Source organism: Moschus berezovskii, chromosome 19, assembly GCF_049115385.1.
Source record: "Moschus berezovskii isolate FMDL1 chromosome 19, NW_MosBer_1.0, whole genome shotgun sequence".
Classification (NCBI taxonomy): domain Eukaryota; kingdom Metazoa; phylum Chordata; class Mammalia; order Artiodactyla; family Moschidae; genus Moschus; species Moschus berezovskii.
In genome coordinates, this window is record NC_142478.1 from 73,292,349 (window position 1) to 73,317,723 (window position 25,375).

At 46.0% G+C, this 25,375-nt stretch overlaps 1 protein-coding gene across 14 annotated transcripts in view; it reads left to right on the forward strand.

The window, feature by feature from the left end:
* Positions 1-5,769: 5,769 nt before the first annotated feature.
* SFI1 (SFI1 centrin binding protein) overlaps positions 5,770-25,375 on the forward strand; it is an 85,529-nt gene continuing 65,923 nt past the window's right edge. For 3 of the 14 annotated variants that reach the window (XM_055405732.2, XM_055405742.2, XM_088828346.1), the window contains exons 1-4: positions 5,794-6,080; positions 7,768-7,901; positions 18,772-18,945; positions 20,408-20,479. In XM_055405732.2, the coding sequence (XP_055261707.2) occupies positions 7,879-7,901; positions 18,772-18,945; positions 20,408-20,479 (269 nt within the window). In that variant the 5' untranslated portion in view covers positions 5,794-6,080; positions 7,768-7,878. Of the gene's footprint in view, positions 6,095-6,195; positions 6,836-7,767; positions 7,902-18,714; positions 18,946-20,407; positions 20,480-25,375 lie in introns of those variants that run through there. The other 11 variants (XM_055405739.2, XM_055405745.2, XM_088828344.1 and 8 more) reach the window with 9 other exon arrangements.

Here is a 25,375-nt window from a genome sequence, read left to right on the forward strand (position 1 = left end):
GCGCGCAGGCAGTCGTCGCGGGCAGCCCCGGGGAGGACGCCGCGTTCCCACGCGCGCTTCGGGGCGGGGCGGGCGGCACGGGCGGAGCTTGGAGCCCACCATCTCCGCCCGGCGGCTGTCCGAGGAAGGCCACCGGGGCCGGGAAGTGGGTCGGGGGTGCTGCAACCTGGGAGCGCGGCGGCTGCTGCGTTGGCACGATCCGCGTCCGCGGAGAACCCTGGGGCCTCGGCAGTGGGATTCCGTGTTAGGCGAACCTGGGGGCTTGGAGCCTTCCGGAGTGTGTTCGAACCTCGACATTTTTTTTTTTTAACTGGTGGTGTAATCTTGGGCAAAGCTCTGACTGAGTTCCGCTCTTACTGAAATGATCTGTGTGTATGAGGAATAAGCGAGATTACGCGTTATTGTGTTAATAAAATTGCCACGGTTGCTTCTGAATGAGCGGCAACTAACACATTCATTGAAATGTTCTTTCCCGCCCTGTAACCTGAATCTTTCCTTAGTTTGCACGGGAAGGGGAAGTGCAAGTGCTTTTGGCTAAAAATGCAGACGTTGCAGATGTCAAGTACGGAGTGCTGGGACCGGCATACAAGGGCCACAGAGAGGCAAAAATATCAATATGATTCCCCCCCTCTGTGAGCAATGAGAGTAACTGCCGTGCTGGGAGGAAAGGTTTAACGGAGATCGCGTGTGAGCCTGGTCTGCAGGAATTTCACGAGCCCGTTTCTGCCTCGTGGGACCGTGAAATAATACGTGACTGTGGAGGGAAACGTAATTTCTCTCGTGTAAGGATAGCGAAATCTACATAGCTTTCAATGAGCCTGCTTTCTTTAATCTTCACTTGTGAAATCAGACCATTGGGCAGTGAGTGAGCTCTGAGTTCCCGTCTTGTGAGTCTTGGCATCAGAGAAAACAATTATGAAAACTTTTAATTTTTGTCTGTTATATTGGGTAAAATGTGTCTCTTACAGTCTTCTATCCGCAAGCCACTATGGAGAAGTGGAGCAGTCCTTTTTTTTTTTGAAGCTCTTAAATCCTGGCCCTGACACTCAGTGTGAAACCAGTTACTTACCTTTTGAACCTGTTTATTCACCTATCAAAAAGAAATAGCTACTTTTCAGGCTTGTAGTGGGAATTAGATAACATTAAAAACACTCTTCTGGTTATCTTTTGCTGTGTAACAAACAATCCCAGAATTCAGTGGCTTAAACCAACATTTACTTTGCACCAAATCTGCAATTTGGGGTGGTTCTAGCTGGGACAGCTGGTCTCCGCTCCCTTCGGCTTCAGCTGGAGGTTGGGCACTAGGAACGTCAAATGGCTCACTAACATGGTTAATGGTTGGTGGTGGCTGTCAGCTGGAACCAATGGAGCTATTGGCTGGAACACTTAACACCTGGTCTTTTGCGTGGCCTGAGCTCCCTCACACTGGTGGCTAGATTCCCAGGGCAAGTGTCCAGGTAGGAGAAGGCCAGACAGTCGTAAACTGTCTAGCCTAGCTTCCAAGTCACTCATTGTTCTGCCACATGCTGGTCTTTTTAAGATTTTTTTGATGTGGACTGTTTTTAAAGGCTTCATTGAATTTGTTACAGTATTGCTTCTCTTTTATATTTTGGGTTTTTTTTTAGCCAAGAGGCATGTGAGATCTTAGCTCCACAACCAGGGATTGAACCGGTAACCTCTGCATTGGAAGGTGAAGTTGTAACCACTGGACAACCAGAGATGTCCCCGCATCCCACATTCTAGTCCTTAGATAGGAGTCACTAAGCCAGGCCTGTATTTAAGGGAAGAGGACTTAGACACACCTTTAAATAGGAAGAGTGTCACAGGATTTCCAGGCATATTTTTAATTACAAGTCATCTATTTAATGAGCTCCAGGCATGGTAGCTATTATGCTAGAGGCCTGGTCCTCTGATCTATCCTAGTGAGAATGTACTCTTCCCCCGTGCTCTTCTTTAATGTCTTGTAGAAACTTGTTCAATTTACTTTTTACCTCTCAGAGCCTTAATTTATCCTTACTAAAGGAGACAGTTATTACCTAGGAATAAAGGCAATCATTTACTAAAGGAGAGCCACCTGTGAGATCCTTTCACCTGTCATGTAAAGCTGCTGCTGCTGCTGTCGCTTCAATCGTGTCTGACTCTGTGCGACCCCATAGATGGCAGCCCACCAGGCTCCCCCATCCCTGGGGTTCTCCAGGTAAGAACACTGGAGTGGGTTGCCATTTCCTTCTCCAATGCATGAAAGTGAAAAGTGAAAGTGAAGTCGCTCAGTCGTGTCCGACTCCTAGCGACCCCATGGACTGCAGCCTACCAGGCTCCTCCATCAATGGGATTTTCCAGGCAAGAGTACTGGAGTGGGTCACCAATGCCTTCTCCGGTCATGTAAAGCTAGATGCTGGCAAATCTTTGTTTCATTGTAGCTTTTGAATGTTATTCTCTTTGGCAGGAATGATAATTTGTAATTCCAAATGCCTCCTTTGCAACTAAAATGAATTTTCAAGTATTGGTATGGGAAATCCCTTTGAGAGAGTAAGAAAGAGATAAGTGACTTATTTTACTTATAAATTATTTGTATGATCTTGGTTTAGGTTCAAATTCTTGTTTCAGTTTGGCATCAGGGGACTCCCAAGTTTCCTGTCCGTTGGGGAAATGAGCAGTTCAAGAACAGCAGAGAAGCAAATGGAAATTAGAAACCTAGAAATTTTGAGAGCAGCCTCAACTCATAAAGTTGGGATTACATCTCCACTGCTCTCCACCTTTCTAAATGGGCTTTTTCCTAATCAGCTTTTCTGTCCCCAAGGGTACTCCCTAGTTCCAAGAAAATAGGATTTGAACAGTTTCACAGCTGTGGCATCATGTACTTAAGGATTCAGTTCAGTCGCTCAAGTCAAGTACAACTCTTTGCGACCCCATGGACTGCAGCACGCCAGGCCTCCCTGTCCATCACCAACTTCTGGAGCCTACTCAAACTCATGTCCATCAAGTTGGTGATGCCATCCAACCATCTCATCCTCTGTCGTCCCCTTCTCCTCTCACCTTCAATCTTTCCCAGCATCAGGGTCTTTTCCAATGAGTCAGCTCTCTGCATCAGGTGGCCAGAGTACTGGAGTTTCAGCTTCAGCATCAGTCCTTCCAATGAACATTCAGGACTGATTTCCTTTAGGATGGACTGGTTGGATCTCCTTGCAATCCAAGGGACTCTCAAGAGTCTTCTCCATTTCCACAGTTCAAAAGCATCAATTCATCAGCACCTCAGCTTTATAGTCCTACTCTCACATCCATACATAACTACTGGAAAAACCATAGCCTTGACTAGACGGACCTTTGTGGGCAAAGTAATGTCTCTGCTTTTTAATATGCTGTCTAGGTTTGTCATAGCTTTTCTTCCAAGGAGGAAGCGTCTTTATTTCATGGCTGCAGTCACCATCTGCAGTGGTTTTGTAGTACTCAAGGACTACAAAGGAATTATTAAGGGACTTCTGGAAGACCATACAGCAAGTTATTTGCAAAGCCTAAGCAAGCCACTCCAGTACTCTTGCCCAGAAAATCCCATGGATGGAGGAGCCTGGTAGGCTGCAGTCTGTGGGGTTGCTAAGGGTCGGACACGACTGAGCGACTTCACTTTCGCTTCTCACTTTCACACATTGGAGAAGGAAATGGCAACCCACTCCAGTGTTCTTGCCTGGAGAATCCCAGGGATGGGGGAGCCTGGTGGGCTTCCGTCTATGGGGTCACACAGAGTCGGACACGACTGAAGTGACTTAGCAGCAGCAGCAGCAGCAGCAAACCCTTCCTGGCACCTTACATCTTTGATTCTATATATGCAAAGTACTTAAAAGAGTCTGACACCACCAAGTGCTGCTGCACTATCTCTTGTTATTCTGATTAATCTTTCCCAAGAGGACTAATTATTTTATTATAATTCAAATAGAAATGGCTTTAATTCCTTCATAAATCAGTCAAAACCAACGGTGGTAAATGTACATGACAAAATATTAGTAAATCATTTAAAAAGCACACTTACTGATTTATCATCCTGGATTGCTGTAATTTGTATAAACATTATTTACATAAATATTAATACTTATAAAAGTAAGTTTACAGTAAATACTAGTGTAAATAAGTAAATACCGTGTTAATTAAGATTTTTGAAAGTCACTAAATTATTTTAAAACGTACTTGGCCACATCAGATAGAAGGTCCACTTTAGTGGACCTTTTAGACACCTTTAATTACAAAAACTGACATAAGTAGAAAATAGAGCAAAAATGCAAATTACCTGTGATTCTAATCCCAAAACACTCAACTTATTTTTCCTCATGTTTTTAACGTAAAATGTCTCAAGCATTTATATTCATAATGCTGCTGCTGCTGCTAAGTCGCTTCAGTCGTGTCCGACTCTGTGCGACCCCATAGACGGCAGCCCACCAGGCTCCCCCGTCCCTGGGATTCTCCAGGCAAGAACACTGGCGTGGGTTGCCATTTCCTTCTCCAATGCGTGAAAGTGAAAAGTGAAAGTGAAGCCGCTCTGTCGTGTCCGACCCTTAGCGACCCCATGGATGGTAGCCTTTGTTTTTCGCTGTCCACCAGAAATCTCAGGTGCTTTAAATGTTTTACAAAACACAGAAGTAAAGGATACAAAAATGCCCTACCTTAATGACCTATAATGAAAAATAATCTGAAAATATATACCTGAATCATTTCGCTGTACACTTGGAACTATTAACACTTGTAAATAAACTATTCTTCAATTCAAAAATAATGCCCTACCTAGCGTCTCCCATGGAGAAGGCAATGGCAAGCCACTCCAGTACTATTGCCTAGAAAATCCCATGGATGGAGGAGCCTGGTGGGCTGCAGTCTGTGGGGTCGCTAAGGGTCGGACACGACTGAGTGACTTCACTTTCACTTTGACACATTGGAGAAGGAAATGGCAACCCACTCCAGTGTTCTTGCCTGGAGAATCCCAGGGACGGGGGAGCCTGGTGGGCTTCCGTCTATGGGGTCACACAGAGTCGGACACGACTTAAGTGACTTAGCAGCAGCAGCAGCAGCAGCGTCTCCCATCCCCATGTTAAAAAGATAAGAGGGCCGAAATTTTAAAATTAACGGCCGTTTATGCAATACTAATAATTAGTGCTTGTTGGTTACGTTTCAAAAGTAATGATTAAGAGACGATATCAACCTGGGATGACCTCAACTCCCCGCTGGGCAGCCACGTGCCCTCACCCACGCAGGCCTCGCTGACGGTCTCCGCACTGCACGCGCGCGTGCGCTTCGGTACCGGCTCACTGTTCCCCGGGAACCGCGGAGAGCGCAGAGCGGCCCATCCCGCGCGAGGCCGGAGGTGGCTGAAGGGCGAGCTCGGTCCCCCCCACCCCGGGCTCCACGCAGGAGCCTCGCGCGTCTCTAGTGCCTGCCCCGCGAGGTGTAACTCGGGAGTCCACTCAACACAGGTTCCAGCCAACATCGACATCCTAAAGCAAAAGAAGCAGCTCCCACTGCCCCTGTCCAAAAGCTGAGCTCCGAGAGGAGACGCGAGCAAGCCGCAGAGGCACCAAGCCCTCCGCGGGGCCGCCCCGGGCAGGCGCGTCTCTGCACGCTCCTCGCGGCCAACCCGCGCTTCGGACGCAGCGAGGCGGCGTCGGCGGGTGAGGGTGGGCGCGCCCCCCGCCGCACTGAGGCTGCGCGGACTCCGGTCCCGGGCGGGGCGGCCCTCACGCACGCGGTGTTGCCGTGGAGACGGGGCGGGGCCGGCGCGAGACGTGCGTCCGTAGGCGCGGGAAGCGGGGAGGTGGCGGGCGCAGGCCGCCTCGGCCTGAGGGGCGGGCCGTGTCTCCCCGGCCTGGTCTGAGGCGGCGGGGCTCGGCCTCTGCGGCCGGAGCCACAGGCGAGCGTACGTCCCTCCGCGCCCGGGCGGTGACTACTCTGTGGGCGCGTCCGCTTCCGCCCCCTCTGGAAGTGCCGGGGACGCTGCCTCCCCGCGGGGCTCAGGTGGGCGAGGGCAGGCGCGTGGGAAGGGCGCGCAGGACGGCGCCCGCGGTCGGCGCTTCTCGCCCCGCGTCCTCCCCGCGCGTCAGGTGAGCCCGGGCGGGTGCGTGCGCCGCGTCCGTGCAGGGCTCATTGGCGCGCGCGAATTCCAATTCCCTGCTGTGTGTCCGAGCGAGCAGCGAGGGTTTGCAGAACTTAGGGGCCACGCCAGAGCCCCGAGGGCCAATTGGGCGAACACCCGCAAGTAGCAGATTAGTGCTTGCTTTTTACTTTTTTTTAGCTAAAATTAATTTACTTGTTTATTTTTGTTTGCACTGACTCTTCGTTGCAGCGCGCGAGCTTTCTGTGGTTGCCTGGTGCCATGTGGATCTTAGTTCCCTGACCAGGGATGGAACCCAGGCCCTCTGCATTGGGACGCCGATTCTTAACCCCTGGACCACCAGGGAAGCCTCGTTGTGCTCAGTTTTTATTTAATGGGAGGCAGTTCAGGTTTATTGTTAACCTCTGGATTATAGTAAATATTTGTTGAGCTAATGGTGTTAGGTCCCTGCGAACCAGCCCCAGCTGTACCACTTGGTGATGACGTGAACCCTTCATCTATAAAATGAGGATGGTTACCATCTGTTGAGGTAGTTGTGTTAAAGCAACTAGTTAATGAAAAGTGCTCAGTATTGATACTGTACCTGGCTCAGAGTACCCGCTCCGTGAATGCTATTTTGACTCTAGACTTTCTAGGTGGCATGGTACCCACCTAAGTGACATGGAAGTATAAGGCTTGGAGGTATCATGGAAGGCTTCCTGGGAGAAGTTGAAATTTATTCTGCAACTTGGCATATAAATTTAGGTATTTCCTTTTCTTAAGATCACTCATTTCTCAGTTATTGTTAGAAGCTGCAGAATACTGTAGAAACTTTTTTAAGTTACTCTTAGATTTGCATTTTTCAAATTAACATGTGTATTAAAAAATTAGTATTGGGACTTTCCTGGCAGTCCAGTGGTTAAGATTCTGAGTTTCCAATTTTGGGGGTGTGAGTTCTGACCTCCCTGGCCCAGGAACTAAGATCCCATGTGCTGCCTGGCGGGGCCAAAAGAAAATTAATATTGAAAGCTTATATTAGAAAATAGTCTCCAGGCTGCAGTTGCAGTTTCCATTCTTCTAACTGTTCGTCCTGACGTTACTTGTAAATCGGAAGTAAATAACCCTATAGGTGATACTTTTTGATTTGTTAAATTTACACCTTGTGTTGACCATTATTCATGGGAAGTAAGTACTTGGCTCAGTTTTTCTTTCCTCATCCCATCAACGTAGTTATGTGGTAATCTGTCGTTAATAGTGTCTACGTTAAATAACAGATATTCACTGTTGAGCTCAGTGTTTCTTTCCTCATCCCATCAACGTGGTTGTGTGGTAATCTGTCGTTAATAGTGTCTACGATAAATAACAGATATTCACTGTTGAGCCAAATGTGTGTGCCCGTGCATGCCCTCAGTTGCATCTGACTCTGCAAACTCCATAGACTGTAGCTTGACAGGCTCCTCTGTCCATGGAATTTTCCAGGCCAGAATACTGGAGTGAGTTGCCATTTCCTTCTCCCGGGGATCTTCCCAACCTAGGGATGCAACCCAAGTCTCCTGCGTTGGCAGGCGGATTCTTTACCACTGGGCCATCTGGGAAGGCGCATGCTGAACCAAGTAGACTGTTGCAGCTCTTCCTCTCTTGTATATCCCATCCTTTTTTCTGAGAAATAATGCTTGTCTTATTTTCTAATTTCCTAGTATTCCATGCACAGATCACTAATTTTTGATTCATGAAGAATCTGCTTACTGAAAAGTGTGCATCAAGCCACTGGTTGAATTTCCAGCAAAAAAAGATTGATTAAGCAGAGAATGGAGAAGAAGGTTGACTCCAGGTGAGTGATGAGATTTGACAAAAAAGATAACTGAAATTATGGCTTATTTAAAAGCTTGTAAATATTCTGTGTGTGAAAATAATAAATTCTTAAAATGTAGTTTTTTCCTGAAATCAGGAGTAGTGAGTAACAGTTTTTTGTTGATATTTTGGGTTTCTCATCTAGGGTATAGAGTATAATGCACATTTTATACTTTATGTTACAGTCAGAATCCATTTTGGGTGTGTGGAGTTATCCATCATTAAAATTCTTACTTTGAGCAGAAATAAGGATGGTATTCCTGAGAAGTTATATTGAGGCTGGCTTTCTCCTTTTCCTCCTTTGGATCATGGCTCCTTTCAGCTGGCACTAAGGTTCTTTTGATTCCAAATAAGAGACTTCAGTTCTGGCTAGCCAAGGAAAAAGGAGGGAATTTACAAGAAAGAGACTGCAATTTACTAACAAACCTCAGATTCACAGTGGTGACTTGCACCTGGCCCTTCATGAGTATCCTTCCCCTTAAGAGAGAGGGATTGGTTTAGGGGTGGGTATGTGACTGCGTGGGGGCCAGTCAGAGGTTTTCTCTAAAGCTGGGACAGGCTTTGGAGAGTGAGACCCACCTGGTGCTGAGGTTATAGTGGCAGCTGCTGCGGTCTCCACCCTGCAAAGGCTGGGACCCTGTACGCAGGTCAGCACACTGAGAGGGACAGTGTTGGCAGTTTGAGCCACCAGTTCTAGTCTTAAGGCTCTTGTTCAGACTTCGGAAGTATATGAGCTAGGGAACTACCTCTTTGTGCTGGCTATCTTCAGTATAACCCTCCACTTGTGTGTATCCAGGGCTTTCCATTGAATTTGGCCAGTGAGGTCCTGGTAGAAGATAGGAGAGAGAGAGGAAAGTGAGGCCAGACTTTATCACCTTGGCTCCCTCCCTGCAAGATGCCTTTTGGCTTCAGTCTTTCCCAGTGTCATGGTCTTTACCAGTGAGCTGGTTCTTCACATGAGGTGGCCAAACTATTGCAGCTTCAGCATCAGTTCTTCCAATGAATATTCAGTGTTGATTTCCTTTAAGATTGATTGGTTTGATCTCCTTACAGTGCAGGGGATTCTTAAGAGTCTTCTCCAGAACCACAATTCAAAAGCATCAATTCGTTGGCACTCAGCCTTCTTTATGGTCCAATACTCACATCCCTGATGCTGGGAGGGATTGGGGGCAGGAGGAGAAGGGGACGACAGAGTATGAGATGGCTGGATGGCATCACCGACTTGATGGACATGAGTTTGGGTGAACTCCGGGAGTTGTTGATGGACAGGGAGGCCTGGTGTGCTGCGATTCATGGGGTCGCAAAGAGTTGGACACGACTGAGCAACTGGACTGAACTGAACTGATCTGGGCTCGTCATAGCTTTCCTTCCAAGGAACAAGCAACCTTGGATCCTAACTAACATACAGAAGGTTTTTGTTTATTTATTTGACTATGCTGGGTCTTAGTTGCTGCATGTAGGATCCAAGTCCCTGACCAGGGATTGAACTCGGGCCCCCTGCATTGGAAGCACAGAGTCTTCGCCACTGAACCACCAGGGAAATCCCCATACAGAAGTTTTTTTTTTTTTTTTTTTAAATAGAATCTACTAGGTCTTGGGCAAGGTGGAAGCCAGCGTAGCTGGAGAGACCTATTCAGCAGCGTTTAGTCCCTTCCTCCTGAGCAGTGCCATCTTTGTGCTTCAGCCCCCACCTCCTAGAATTCAGTTCTAGGAGAATAAATCCGGTTGGTCCAATGTAAGTCAAATTTCTCCCCCTGCTCTAATCAAGTTTTTCTTGGAGCAGGGTCATGGAGCTCCCAGGACAGCTGCTGAGGTCCTACCCCTGCTGATCCCACAGCTTTTGAGGGATCCATCCTCAAAAGCTGAAACCATGCCCTGACAGTGTTTACCAGTGATCTGTAGAGTGCTTGTCAGGCCTGCCTTACTTTCGCTTCTGAAACAAATTAACCATGGCCTTAAACTGAAGCTCTGTTTCCTCAAATGCTCTGCAGCTTTAGGATGGGAAGCTTTGATAGGAGAATGGACTCCCTAGGTATTCTGTGGTAAAGCCATCTGAGATCCACCGTGTGAGTCCTGCAGGAGTCCTTGAATTTCTTTACTCTCCTTGAACTTCTACACTGCTCATACCTCGTATTCACACCAGCTCTTTTCAGTTCCCAACTCCCGACTAGTTTCTACTCATATTTCCAAACTCAGTTCCAGTATCATCTCTAGGAAGCCTCTTACCACCCTGTTCCCCCACAGTGTGGATTAGGCACCCAGTGTGGATGTTCCCGTAACACACTAAGTTTACCTTTTTCATAGCATTTCAGTTCAGTTCAGTCGCTCAGTCGTGTCCGACTCTCCGCGACCCCATGAATCACACCACGCCAGGCCTCCCTATCCATCACCAACTCCCGGAGTTCACTCAAACTCATGTCCACAGAGTCGGTGATGCCATCCAGCCATCTCATTCTCGGTCGTCCCCTTCTCCCGCCCCCAACCTTTCCCAGCATCAGAGTCTTTTTTAGTGAGTCAACTCGTCACATGAGATGGCCAAAGTATTGCAGTTTCAGCTTTAGCATCAGTCCTTCCATTGAACACCCAGGATCGATCTCCTCCAGAATGGACTGGTTGGATCTTCTTGCGGTACAAGGGACTCTCAAGAGTCTTTTCCAGCACCACAGTTCAAAAGCATCAATTTAATGATTGGTATTCTCATTGTCCTCTTGATACACCATAAACTCTTGAGAAACTCTTTTATCTTTATATACTTACTGCCTCACCAGCAGTAAGTGTCCAGTAAACTTTCTCTGAGTGAATAAAAAGTGTATGTATGTGAGTATACATGTATAACACGCACAGATGTACATCTCTTCAGTATCTGAAGCCTTTGTGGATCTGTTGTTTGTTTCCTTAATCGCGGAGTCTAACTTCTCTGTGTGCTGGACACGGCACACTACAGACTTTGTCTCTAGGTTTATGAAGGTGCCTTCTTTCCTAAAGGATTTGCATTTCCTTTTGTTATTCTCCTTGGTGTGTTACTATTCTACAGTCGCCTTAAACCAGTTGTAAGGCTTACGATTCCCTGACCCTCTTAGAACCCAGAGTGTAAATTCTCACAAGGCTGTAGAACTTCTGATTCGCCCACACCCTCAATTTCGAGAGTGGTCCATGAGTCTTTTGGAGATGGGCTTGTGCTTACTAAACTGATGTACCTGTCAGAATGCCAATAACTTCCATTCATCTCAGTGCATGAAGTACCAGTTTATTTGTTTACAATGAGAAATAACTAGGAAACCAGCAGTGTATGCCTGTCTGCGGCAGGAAGCCATGTTATGTTCCAAAGTTTTCTTCGGAAGTTTGAAATCACAGTGTGGGAACATAGTTGATACATCACCTCCAGGATGAGTGCAGAGTATTCAGATCTGACCCTGTCACCCCTCCCTACTTAGAACTTTTCAGTGACTCTTGTTGCCTTTGGGCTCCAGGCCATGCTCTTTGCTTTGCCTTCAAGGCCTCCCCACAGCCCGTTTTCTAGCCTCATTTCTCACCACTCTGCCTCATTCTCTGTTTGCAGCTATCCAGCCCTGTTAGTTTGGGTCAGGTTCAGGAAATCCAGAGTTGTTGTTATTGTTGTGTCCAACTCTTTGCGACCCCATGGACTGTTGCCCACCAGGTTTCTCTGTCCATGGGATTCTCCAGGGAAGAATACTGGATCAGGTTGCCATTTCCTTCTCCAGGAGATCTTCTTGACCCAGCGATTGAACCTATGTCTCTTGCATTGGCAGGTTGATTCTTTACCCTGAGCCACCTGGGAAGCCCGCAATCCAAAGTAACAGATGCTAAACAAGATAGAAGTGATTTTCCTTTTCCACATAGGAAGTCTGGAGGCAGGTGGTTATGATGGTTCTGTCCAGTACGGTTCTTATGGACCCAGGACCTTCCCCCGTCCCCACTGCCATCTCTGAGAGGTGGTCCTCATCCTCCCAGTTCAAGTGCACAGTCATTCCAAGCAGCATGTCGCAGGAAGGTATGAAGACAGAGTGTGCATTGGCTGGCTCTTAAGGCAGATCGTAGGAACCGGCCGCCTGGTGAGCCCCTCGACATCCTCTTAGAACTTCATTTTAGAAGGTGGGAGTAGGGGAGCTTCAGAAATGTCCTTATTCTGGGCAGCCATGTGTGCAGCCAAGCAGAGGATACATACAGGGTGCATGTCAGTGTCCTGTGCTTGCTGTCAGTATTCTTATTTTCTCATTGTAAGACATGAGAAACACACTGAATACATATTTGTCTTTGTAGCATGTTAAAAAATTGAGAAATCACTTTGCTAACAAAGGGCTGTATAGTCAAAGCTATGGTTTTTCCAATAGTCATGTATGGATTTGAGGGTTGGACCATAAAGAAGGCTGAGCATCAAAGAATTACTGCTTTTGGTGATGCTGGAGAAGACTCTTGAGAGTCCCTTGGACTGCAAGGAGATCCAACCAGTCATTCCTGAAGGAAATCAACCCTGAATATTCATTGGAAGGACTGATTTTGAAGCTCTAATACTTTGACTACTTGACGCGAAGAGCTGACTCATTAGAAAAGACCCTGATGCAGGGAAAGACTGAAGGCAGGAGGAGAAGGGGACGACAGAGGATGAGATGGTTGGATGGCATCACCGACTCTATGGACATGAGCTTGAGCCAGCATCAGGAGATAATTGAAGGACAGGGAGGCCTGGCGGGCTGCAGTCCACGAGGTTGAAGAGTGTCAGATGTGACTGAGCGACAGCAACAAGCCCCAGGCTGTGCTGCGTTGCCGAGCTTGTTGGAATAGATCCTTGAAACTGAGAATAAACGAGCGCTGCCGTGTGCCTGCCAAGTGAATAGTCAAAATGAATTGGTCAGGGCATGCCTTCCCCGGGCACTGTTTTGTTTTTTAAATTTTTCTTAATTTTGAAAACGTCAAAATATAGTTGATTTGCAGTGTTGTGTGTGTTTCAGGTGGACAGCAAAGTGATTAAGTTACACACACGTATATGCTCTTTTTCAGCTTCCTTTCCCTTGGAGGTGATTACGGGATACTGAACATAGTTCCTGTGCTATACAGTCAGTCCTGGTCGTTTATTTTGTAGTAGTGTGTATCTGTTACTCCCAAACTCGTAATTTGTCCACTTCACTCTTGGTAACACCAAGTTTTCTGTATTTGTGAATCTATTTCTGTTTTGTAAATAAGTTCATTTATAACAAGATTCCCCATGTGAGTGATATCGTATGATAATTTCTTTGTCCGACTCACTTCACTTAGTATGAGAATCTTCAGGTTCATCCATGTTGCTGCAAATGGCATTACTTCATTTTTTATGACTAATATTCCATTGTGTATATATGTACCACATCTTGTCTATCTGTTCATCTGTCGATGGCCATTTAGGCTGCTTTCATGTCTTGACTATTGTAAATATTGCTGCTTTGAACATTGGGGTACATGTATCTTTTTGAATTAGAGTTTTTGTCTTTTTTCCTTGTCCCTTTTGAATGAACATTTTCAGATTCTTTCTCCTCACTTCCATTTTTCTGTGTTTCTTGGCTAATCATCGTCCTCATGTTGCCATTTTTTAAAAAAAGCAATTGTATTCCTGTGTTCTGAATTGCACAGGCTCCTCCCCATCCCTCATGATTGTTGGGTTTCTGACTTTGTTTTTGAAGTGCCCTCTGTTTCATCTATTTCATATTTCTTTCTATCCTTCTGCCTTTCCTTTGTTCCATAATTGAACACATTTTATATGTCTGCCTACTGTGAGTGCCTGGCAGTGTGTTGGGGCTGAGTATATATTAGTAGATAAAAGTGGTTCCTGTCATCATGAGGCCTTGTGATGGGAAACTGGCACATATGTACGGAGACAAATCTGTGGTTTCAGTTTGTGATCTCTCCCTTTCGGTGTTAGAATAGCTTAGATTTCTGGGGCTACTTCACTTACACCAGAGTTGGTATCTTTATGATCTTTAAACTTACAGAGCTGCGAATAGTTCATCTGCTGCTTGACTCACTAGCTGGTGAGGGGAAGCCCAGAGTCTGATGACAGGAGAGAGCAGTGGTCAGGGCTGACTTCAGGCGTGGGCCTCCCAGTCTGATGACCTGTTTGATGATATAACAGGACTAAAAAGGGCACTGAGCTAGCACTTTTACTGTCAGTTTGCTGTTTCATAGGCTCTTAACATTTTTAGAGCCTCTTTTATTTTTATAGTAAAATGAGGGGGATGAAAGCCTCATTTAAAAAATTTTTGTTAATGTTTTATTTTGAAATAATTTCAAATTTAGAGAAACATTGCAAGAGTAGGACAAAGAACTATATATCTTTCTTGTCCCAGATTTTCCTGTTAACATTTTTGCCACATTCGTCTGCTTCTGTCTCGCTCTCCCCCATCTCTGTCGTCTGTCTGTCTCCTCAGCGTTTTCATGTCATTTGTAGACACGTGCAGAGGGACAACGCATTTTGGTCACCGATACATGTGCTTCTGGCTGAACTCAAACATGGCCACACGCTGCCTTCCCGTTTCAGCTCATACTATAGGTGAGGCTCCTCTTCCCAGTCCATGTACCGCCATCTTTTCACAGTTTGTGCTTTCTGTTGACGGTTTTGTTGTTTGAAGTGGCCCCTAGTCACAGCGCTGAAGTTCTGTCTGGTGTTCCTTAGTGCGGGAAGACTGTGAGGTACCTTATAAAGAAAATGTAGGGGACTTCTTTGGCAGTTCAGAGGTTAAGACTCCACGCTCTCAGTGCTGGGGCTGCAGGTTCAAGCCGTGGCCGGGAAACTTAAGATCCCGCATGCCTTGTTTGTTGTTGTTCATTTGCTCAGCCGTGTCCGACTGTTCGCGATCCCGTGGACAGCAGCACGCCAGGCCTCCCTGTCCTTCACCATCTCCTTGAGTTTGCTCAAACTCATGTCCGTTGAGTCGATGATGCCATCCGACCATCTCATCCTCTTGTCATCCCCTTCTTCTGCCTTCAATCTTTCCCAGGATCAGGGTCTTTGAGATGCGGCCTTGAGACGAGGCCAAAAGTAAAAAAAGTGTAGACCTTCCCTGGTGGCCCAGTGGTTAAGAATCTGCCTGCCAGTGCAGGGACCACGGATTCGATCCTAGTCTGGGAAGAGTCCACGTGTCACAGGGCGACTGAGCCTGTGCGCCCCAGCTGCTGAGTCTATGCTCTAGAGCCCGTGCTCCATAACAAGAGAAACCTCTGCTAGGAGAAGCCTGTGTACTGCAGTGAAGAGGAGCCACTGCTGGCGGCAACTCGAGAAAGCCCACGCACAGCAGTGAAGACCCAGCACAGCCAGAAATAATTTTTAAAAAAGTATATGTTAGATGCACTTTGTCCAAGCATGAGTTAAGGGCTGTTGACTGTGAGTTCAATGTTGAAGACTCACTGTATGTATTAAGTATGGTGTCTTTAAACACAGGCACACATAAAACAAGTCTCCATATTGATTAGTTGATGATATTTTTTTTGGCATGCAGGATCTTAGTTCCCTTATCAGGGATCAAACCTATGCCCCCTGCAGTGGAAACGTGGAGTCTTGACCACTAGACTGCCAGGGAAGTCCTGATGAGAATGCTTTTAAAGGCTGGCAGGAAGCTAACTGTGTATTCTGCTATAGGGACAGTGGTTCAGTGTATTCACTAGCTCAGTGCTTATGGTGACTTTATAGAACTTACCACAAATAATAAGAATCAAACTATGTATTTTTTCCCTCCCCTGGACCATTTGTGAATAAACTGAAGTCAGTTGTCCCAAAGATGATATTTATAGCAGAAACAAAACAACAAAATGTAAGAAAAACTTCCCTTTTCATCTTGTCTTTTTAATATTTATTCATTTATTTGGCTGTCCTGGGTCTTAGTTGCAGCATGTGGAATCTAATTCCCTGACCAGGGTTTGGTCCCACGCCCCCTGCGCTAGGAGCACAGAGTCCTAGCCACTGGACCACCAGGGAAGTCCCTCATTTTGTCTTTTCCAGTTCAGTTCAGTCGCTCAGTCGTGTCCGACTCTTTGCGACACCATGAATCACAGCACGCCAGGCCTCCCTGTCCATCACCAACTCTTGGAGTTCACTCAAACTCATGTCCACAGAGTTGGTGATGCCATCCAGCCATCTCATTCTCTGTCGTCCCCTTCTCCTCCTGCCCCCGACCTTTCCCAGCATCAGAGTCTTTTCCAGTGAGTCAACTCGTCGCATGAGGTGGCCAAAGTATTGTAGTTTCAGCTTTAGCATCAGTCCTTCCAATGAACACCCAGGATTGATCTCCTCCAGAATGGACTGGTTGGATCTCCTTGCAGTCCAAGGGACTCTCAAGAGTCTTCTCCAACACCACAGTTCAAAAGCATCAATTCTTTGGTGATCAGCTTTCTTCACAGTCCAACTCTCACATCCATACATGACCACGGGAAAAACCATAGCCTTGACTAAGATGGACCTTTGTCGGCAAAGTAATGTCTCTGCTTTTTAGTATACTATCAAGGTTGGTCATAACTTTCCTTCCAAGGAGTAAGCGTCTTTTAATTTCATGGCTGCAATCAGCATCTGCAGTGATTTTGGAGCCCCAAAAAATAAAGTGTGACACTGTTTCCCCATCTATTTCCCATGAAGTGATGGGACCAGATGCCATGATCTTTGTTTTCTGAATGTTGAGCTTCAATCCAACCTTTTCACTCTCCTCTTTCACTTTCATCAAGAGGCTTTTGAGTTCCTCTTCACTTTCTGCCATAAGGGTAGTGTCATCTGTATATCTAGGTTATTGATATTTTTCCTGGCAATCTTGATTCCAGCTTGTGCTTCTTCCAGCCCAGCGTTCCTCATGATGTACTCTGCATATAAGTTAAATAAGCAAGGTGACAATATACAGCCTTGACGTACTCCTTTTCCTATTTGGAACCAGTCTGTTGTTCCATGTCCAGTTCTGACTGTTGCTTCCTGACCTGCATACAGGTTTCTCAAGAGGCAGGTCAGGTGGTCTGGTATTCCCATCTCTTTCAGAATTTTCCACAGTTTATTGTGATCCACACAGTCAAAGGCTTTGGCATAGTCAATGAAGCAGAAATAGATGTTTTTCTGGAACTCTCTTGCTTTCTCCATGATCCAGCGGATGTTGGCAATTTGATCTCTGGTGCCTCTGCCTTTTCTAAAACCTGCTTGAACATCTGGGAGTTCACGGTTCACATATTGCTGAAGCCTGGCTTGGAGAATTTTGAGCATTTAGTCCCCTTTAATTTGGAAATATTCCTCAATATTTCCTTATCTTCCATGACCTAAACATTTTTGAAGAGTTTATCTTACCTTTTATGCATATATTTGAATTTGTTCAGTGTTTCTTCATGATGAATTCAAGTTATGTATTTTTGGCAAGAATTTCTCAGAAATGATACTGTGTTCTCAGTACATCAGTGGCAGGAGATTTGGTCTTATTACCATTGATGTTAACTTTTATCACTTGGAATAGGTGATAACGTCAGGTTCCTCCACTATAAAGAAGTGAGTAAGTGTTTTGTGGGGAGTTATGTTGAAACTACATTAATAGCCTGTTTCTCATCAGACCAGCACCCACTTGTTTTTACATCCATTGATGATTCTTACCTGAGTCAATTATTCCTGTGATGGTTCTTAAAAGTTTATTAGTTGTATTCTACGGCAAAGTAGAGCTTCCCATTTTTCTTCATCTGTTTATTTACTCATTTACTTACTTCGGTATGGATTGGTGGATTCCTGTTTTGGTCAGTGGGTTTTAGTCTGTTACTGCCGAAATTGTCCCAGATTCGGCCAGTGGGAGCCCTTTTCAGCTGGTCCCTGTGTCCTTTTGAAATTCTCCTGTCATTTGAACATTTCTTTACTTTCTGATGCAGTAAGATAGTCCAGGCTTGTCTTGTATTTTTCTTGTCTGTGACCTGAAAGTCAGCCATATTTCCAAGCACTGCCGCTTCCTCTTAGTAGGCAGTGGCATTTTAGAAACAATATTTGAGCTCTATGCTTGCTCATTGCTGTTGGGATGTTGTTGCCACTAGGTATTTCTTGCAGGCAGATCTCTGACATGTGTTTTTTAAAATCATGAGTTCATACCAGTAAGAAGATCCCTTAATGTTTCTAAAATGGGATTAAAAGTCATAAATTTAGTGTTCCGTCAAGGTGTGTAGTTCCACATTGATGTAAAAGTTGCATACCTGAAATCATTCCTAGTTGTTTCTACATGAAGAAACCTGATTCTAACCTGAAAATGATTCCCCTTCAAAGACATGTTTAAGAAGTGTGTGTTAGGACTGAGGTCTCCAAGGCGCCCTGCAGCTCTGTCGCTTCTGCCTAGAGCTGATCTAGCAGTACCCACCTCCAGATGGGGTGGGTATTTCTTTTTTTTTTTTTCTGTTAATAAGTTTTGTTTTTTGGCTGCACTGGGTGTTTGTTGATGCACACGAGCTTTTCTGAAGCTGCTATGAGCGAGGGCTATTCTTTAACTGCGGTGGGACACCTTCTCATTGCAGTGGCCTCTCTGGTGAAGCACAGGCTCTAGGGTGCTTGAGCTTCAGTAGTTGTGGCTCCTGGACTTTAGAGCACAACAGACTTAGTTGCTCTGTAGCATGTGAGATCTTCCCGGACCAGGAGTCAAACCCATGTCTCCTGCATTGGCAGGCGGATTCTTTACCACTGAGGCACCAGGGAAGCCTGGGGGGGGCGGTTGTTTTTGTCAGAGATTGGGCAGTTTATTGTACTCGAAGTAGAGTTATTACCTTCCTGTCTTGATGAGCTTATCTATTTAATTTCACTTGTGTGTTTACAGATATTTGCATCACGTGCAGAGATAATTTGGTTCTCTCCTGTTCTCCTCAAATTTGAGGTCTTTTAGGGACAGTGCAGTAAGGAAACCTTCTTTTCCAAAGATACTGTCCACAAAGAGGTCCTCTGCGTTCTCTGGGAGCCGGAGTGAGGTGTCTAGGGCCCGTCAGCCAGTGAAGTACCATCCCTCACAGGCCCGGACCCGAGGGGGCCGGCTAAGAGAACTGCGTGTCAGGTGAGCTTGCCAGGCAGGGGTTCCCTGCCTCGGGGACTTTGCCATTGCTCCCCCTTTTTGGTTAAAACAAGGGGGTGATTTCAGTTAATTGGAGACCGCAATGCCTGTTCGTCATGACAGAATGTTCAGAGTATTTAGGAATCTGAATATGTGAAAACCATCATTGAGTGTTTTCATTCATGGTCTCTACTTGTGCCCCACAATGTGTAAGCTATAAAGAGTCTTCCAGAAAAAGTCTGAATGTGGTCCAAGAAAATGATCATTTTCTGCTACTCTTGATTAGGTCTTTGAAAGGTATCCTTTTGTTTATTTTGCAAAAAGTTATCAGGTGCCTGCCTGGCCAGGTGTTGTGTTAGATGCTGAGCATATAAGGTGAATATGACATTCCTAGTGCAAGAGCTCACGGAAGTGTAAAATCAAGTAGGCTTGGCAGACAAGCCACAACAGTGAAGTGTGGTAAGTGCTGTGAGGAGGGCGGATGTGGGCCACAGGCCCATGGGAGAGAACAGCAGCACCAGCCCAGCTTTGCCAGTAGTGGCTTCCTGGAGGAGGTGGAGTTTAGCTGACTGAGTCCTGGAGGATAAGTAAGATTAGGGCAGGTAGAGGGCAGGAGGAAGGAGAGTGCTCCAGGCTGACCCTGGAGGTTAACTGGCCACAACAAGCTCACCTTCCTGTGTGCTCCAGGTAGCGTGCTGGGGATACTGTGAGGCTCTCAGGCTCAGAGTGCAGAGGGAGTGACAGGCACCCTGCCAGCGGTTTCCTGGGATTCTGCATCATGACATTACTCTGGGGCTGGAGCAGGGCTGAGAGTACCCAGCTCCTCTCTGTGGTTGGGAGAGCCCAGGAAAGCTTCACAGAGGAGTGAACACTGAAGATGAACCTTGCTGGGCAAGTGGGCATTTGCCAGGCCTTTGCCAGGTGTTTCAGGCAGAAAGAATGTGAACAAAAGCGTTAGCGTATACTTCCTGGTCCTCAATTCTGAAGTCTTTATGGACAGAGTGTTTATAGTAGTAGTATTTTTTAAAAATAATCTGCTCAGTTTTAGCTTTTTAAGTCTGTCCCATCTTGTGCTGTTTTTTTTTTAAATTTGTATTTATTGCAGAATAATTGGCTTTACAATATTGTGTTGGTTTCTGCCATATATCAACATGAATCAGCCACAGGTGTCCATATATCACCTCCCTCTTGAACTTCCCTACCACCTCCCACCCTACCCCACCCCACCCCACCCCACCCCATCCCACCCCTCTAGGTTGTCACAGAGCCCCAGGCTGAGCTCCCTGCATCATACAGCAAATTCCCCTTTTTTCTGTGTGATGCAGGATTATCTATGATTCACCTTCGACTCACACTAGCATCCCACCCCCTGAGACCATTAAGTTTCTGTCTCCTTTCCAGAAAATTGATGATACAAACGAGATGGAGTTTGTAAATGTGTATGTCCTTTCTCTCCTCCTTTCAGATGCCTGGCCAGAAAGTACTTGTATTTATGGATTCGGATGACTTTTGGAAGAGTGTTTCCCTCTAAAGCCAGGTAGTATTAGCTCAGAACACCAGACTTCCCCTGAGTTTCATCCTCGGTTTCTGTTTTGTATGAAGCCCGTGTGTAACCTTCACTGTGGTGTGTGTTGCATTCCTCCTCTGCTCCTCCCTAGCCGCCAGGAGGGGAGGATGATATAAGGGTAGCTTAACACTTCTAGTCTGACTGAATGAATGTTACAAAGGGATCACAAGTAAACTAGGACAGCTAAGACCCTCTGGTGGAAGAAGTATTTGCCCAGGAGAAGCAAATGAGCTCTTTCAGGTCCCTGTTGAGACTTGGTCTGGGGCAGAACCTAGGGAAAAGTTGACGCTGGCTAGGGGCATGAAATATAGTCACGTGGAAGTCCCACAGTTTCAGTTTGTCTAGGCTGCCGCCTGCTGCTGTGGGTGTTGGTGAAGATCACTGTGGCTGCAGTGCCCAGAGTGGACCACACGGGGAAGACACTGGGGTCAGGACACTGCAGGAGGGGCCAGTGTAGGAAATGTCTCAGAGAACTGAGAACCATTGAGACTGTTGTTGTTCTGTTGCTAAATCACGTGCAGCTCTCTTCACGAAACGTCATGGACTGCAGCACGCCAGGCTTCCCTGTCCTTCACCGTCTCCCAGAGCTTGCTCAGACTCTCACCTGTTGTGTCAGTGATGACATCCATTGCAGTTGTCCTCCGTCGCCCCTTTCTCCTCCCGGCTTCAATCTTTTCCCAGCGTCAGGGTCTTTTCTAATGAGTCAGCTCTTTGCATCAGGTGGCCAAAGTATTGGAGCTTCAGCTTCCACATGACTCCTTCCAGTGAACATTCAGGGTTCATTTACTTTAGGATTGACTGGTTTGATCTCCTTGCTGTTCAAGGAACTCTCGAGTCTTCTCTAGCACCACAGTCCAAAAGCATCAATTCTTTGGCACTCAGCCTTCTTTATGGTCCAACTCTCACATCCATACGTGAGTACTGGAAAAACCATAGCTTTGACAAGACAGACCTTTTTGGCAAAGTGATGTCTCTGCTTTTTAATATGCGGTCTAGGTTTGTCATAGCTTTTTTCCCAAGGAGCAAGTATCTTTAATTTCATGGCTGTAGTCACCATCCACAGTGATTTTGGAGCCCAAGAAAATGAACTCTGCCATTGTTTCTGTTTTTTCTCCATCTGTTTGCCTTGAAGTGATGGGACCGAATGCTATAATCTTTTTTTTTTGAATGTTGAGTTTTAAGCCAGCTTTTTCACTCTCCTTTTTCGCTTTCATCAAGAAGCTCGTTAGTTCCTCTTTGATTTCTGCCTTTAGGGTGGTATCATCTGCATATCTGAGGTTCTTGATATTTCTCCCAGCCATCTTGATTTCAACTTGTGATTCATCAGAGTACATCTATTTCACATGATGTACTCTGCATATAAATTAAATAAGCAGCGTGACAGTATACAGCCTTGTTGAACTCTTTTCCCAATTTTTTTTAGATTAAAAAAATTATTTATTTTAATTGGAGGCTAATTGCTTTACGGTGTTTGTGGTGGTTTTTGCCATCCGTTGATGTGAATCAGCCACGGGTGCACATGTGCCCCCCGTCCTGAACCCCCCTCCCACCTCCCTCACCATTCCATCCCTCTGGGTTGTCCCAGCGCACCAGCTTTGAGTACCCTGCTTCCTGCATTGAACTTGGACTGGTGATCTATTTCACATATGATAATATACATATTTCAGTGCCATTCTCTCAAATCATCCCACCCTCGCCTTCTCCCACAGAGTCCAAATGTCTGTTCTTTACATCTGTGTCTCTTTTGGTGTCTTGCATATAGGGTCTTCGTTACCATCTGTCTAAATTCCATGTATATGCGTTATTATACCATATTGGTGTTTTTCTCTCTGATTTACTTCACTCTGTATAATAGGCTCCAGTTTCATCCACCTCACTAGAACTGATTCAAATGCATTCTTTTTAATAGCTGAGCAATATTCCATTGTGTGTATGTACCACAGCTTTCCTATCCATTCGTCAGCAGATGGACATCTAGGTTGCTTCCATGTCCTGGCTATTGTAAACAGTGCTGCGATGAACATTGGGGTACACGTGTCTCTTTCAGTTCTGGTTTCCTCGGTGTGTGTGCCCAGCAGTGGGATTGCTGGGTCGTATGGCAGTTCTATTTCCAGTTTTTTAAGGAATCTCTACACTGTTCTCCATAGTGGCTGTACTAGTTTGCATTCCTACCAACAGTGTAAGAGGGTTCCCTTTTCTCCGCACCCTCTCCAGCCTTTGCTGTTTGTAGACTTTTTGATGGCAGCCGTTCTGACCAGCGTGAGATGGTACCTCACTGTGGTTTTGACAGCCAGCCAGTTGTCCCATGTAGGGTTCTAAATGTTACTTCTTGACCCACATGCAGGGTTCTCAGGAGGGAGGTAAGTTGGTCTGGTATTCCCATTCTCTTTAAGAATCTTCACCAGTTTGTTGTGATCCACACAGTCAAAGACTTCAGCATAGGCAATGAAGTAGATGTTTTTCTGGTGTTCTCTTGCTTTTTCTACGACCCATAGGATGTTGGCAATTTGATCTCTGATTCTCTGCCTTTCTAAATCCAGCTTGTACATCTAGAAGTTCTTGGTTCACTGTTGAAGTGAACCGTTGTTTACTTCAGTGAGATGAAGTGTACTGTTGAAGCCTAGCTTGAAGGATTTTGAGCATTACCTTGCTAGCATGTGAAATTAGTGCAATTGTACAGTAGTTTGAACATTCTTTGGCATTTGGGATTGGAATAAAAACTGACCTTTTCCAGTCCTGTGGCCATTGCTGAGTTTTCCAAATTTGCTGGCATATTGAGTGCAGCACTTTACCAGCATCATCTTTAAGGATTTGAAATAGCTTAACTGGAATTCCATCACCTCCACTAGCTTTGTTCATAGTAATGCTTCCTAAGACCCACTTGATTTCACACTCCAGGGTGTCTGGCTCAAGGTGAGTGACCACACCATTCTGGTTATCCAGGTTGTTAAGACCTTTTTTGTACAGTTCTTATGTGTATTCCTGCCCCTTCTTCTTAATCTCTTCTGTTTCTGTCCTTTATTGTGCCCATCTTTGCATGGAGTGTTCCCTTGGTATGTCTAGTTTTCTTGAAGAGATCTCTAGTCTTTCGCATTCTATCATGGGTTTTTAAAAGCTGAAATGTTATGGGTTCTCACCCCTTCCCCCTCTCCTTGCTGTACCGTCTCCTTTTCTGGCAGAGTAGCTTTCCTGATCTGGAATATGAAGGTCTCTTGATTCAGAGTCTCTTGAACAAATTCAGCTTTTGTCTGTGTTCTCTGAAATCGTTTTCTCTGTATACCTGTGGGAGGGCCTTGCTGTTCCCATCTTCTGCCTGGGTCTTTACCTTACTCCTGGGGTGGCACCAGCTCCTCCCAGCCTTGGGGATGAGGCGTAGTCCACTTCTGCTTCTCCTCCTTCCCCTGGACCTTGCCCTGCCCTTCCCTGCCTGGGGAGCTCTTCAGCCTTCAAGGAAATCTTTTTGTGTGTGTCTTTCTTTCTTGTTGGCTCTGGGAGAACTAATCAGGCTTACACAGGAAGTCTTTTGTTTTCCTTTCTTTTTTTACTCATCTTCCCTGTGTTAGCTTGGAAGTTATATATGCTTTCATTCTTCTTTTACTGACTGCCCTAACAAATTTGTTTAACTTTTTCGGGTCTAATGTTAATTGGTTTTTTTACCCTCTCCCCAAACAAAGTAGGTTCGTTTGATCACTGTAATTCTGCCTGTCGCTGTCTCCATTTGTGTGCCCTACTGTAAGGTATTTTAATTCATTTTATATTTTAAAATCTTCAGAACAATATTTTTTTCTTTTGGCTGCATCATGCAGCATGTGAGCTTTTAGTTCCCCCAACCAGGGATCAAAAAGTAGGTCTGCTTGTGATGAATCCTCTCAGATTTTGTCTAAAAATGTTTTTACTTTGCTTTCATTTATGAAAGATAGCTCACTGGTTATAGGAAGTCTGTGTTACCAGTTTTCTCCCCAGTTCTTTGAAGATACTCCATTGTCTCATGACTTATTTCTTGAAGATTTAATATGATATACCTGGGTGTGGATTTATTTTTTTTTAAGTCTTTTAGCTCATTTTGTGCTAGGTTATAGGGTTGGTTGGTGGTTTTCTTGCTTGTTTCCCCCCCTCCTCCCCGTTTTGAGGCATGTCTTTCTGGAATAATTTTCTTGTTCATTGTTGCTGTTCAGTCGCTCTGTCATGTCAGACTCTGTGACACCCTGGTCCATATAACTCCAGGCCTCCCTGTCCTTCCCCATCTCCCGGAGTTCACTCAAACTCACATCCATTGAGTCAGCGATGCCATCCAGCCATTTCATCCTCTGTCGTCCCCTTCTCCTCCCGCCTTCAGTCTTTCCTGCATCAAGGTCTCTTCTAGAAAGTCATCCGCTCGCATCAGGTGGCCAACGTACTGGAGCTTCTGCTTCAGCATCCGTCCTTCCGGTGAATATTCAGGGTTGATTTCCTTTAGGGTGGACTGGTTTCACCTCCTTGCAGTGCACGGGACTCTCAAGAGCCTTTTGTCCATAGGCTCGTCCCTCTCCTTTCTCCTCCATTACCTTTGTCCAGCATTTGACCGCACTTCCTTTCCTGTCGCTCTTCCTCTGTGAGATGGATTTTCAGAGTGCAGTGCACCGTGGCTGAGCGTCCTGGCGGCACGGAGCGCCCCCTTCTGCCCGTGTCGCAGTGTCCGCGGGTGTGGCGGCTAGCTCTCCGGGGCCCTGCGCCTGGCTCCTCTTAACCGCCTCGGGTCTCTGTTTCCTTGTCCCTGGTCCCTTTCCTGCTCAGTATCTGTTCTGCTTCCGGAAGTCCCTGCTCAGTACGAATCCCTGTCTGTCAGTGAGGTCAGCTTGGTTCTGGGACTGTGGGATCTGAGGTCAG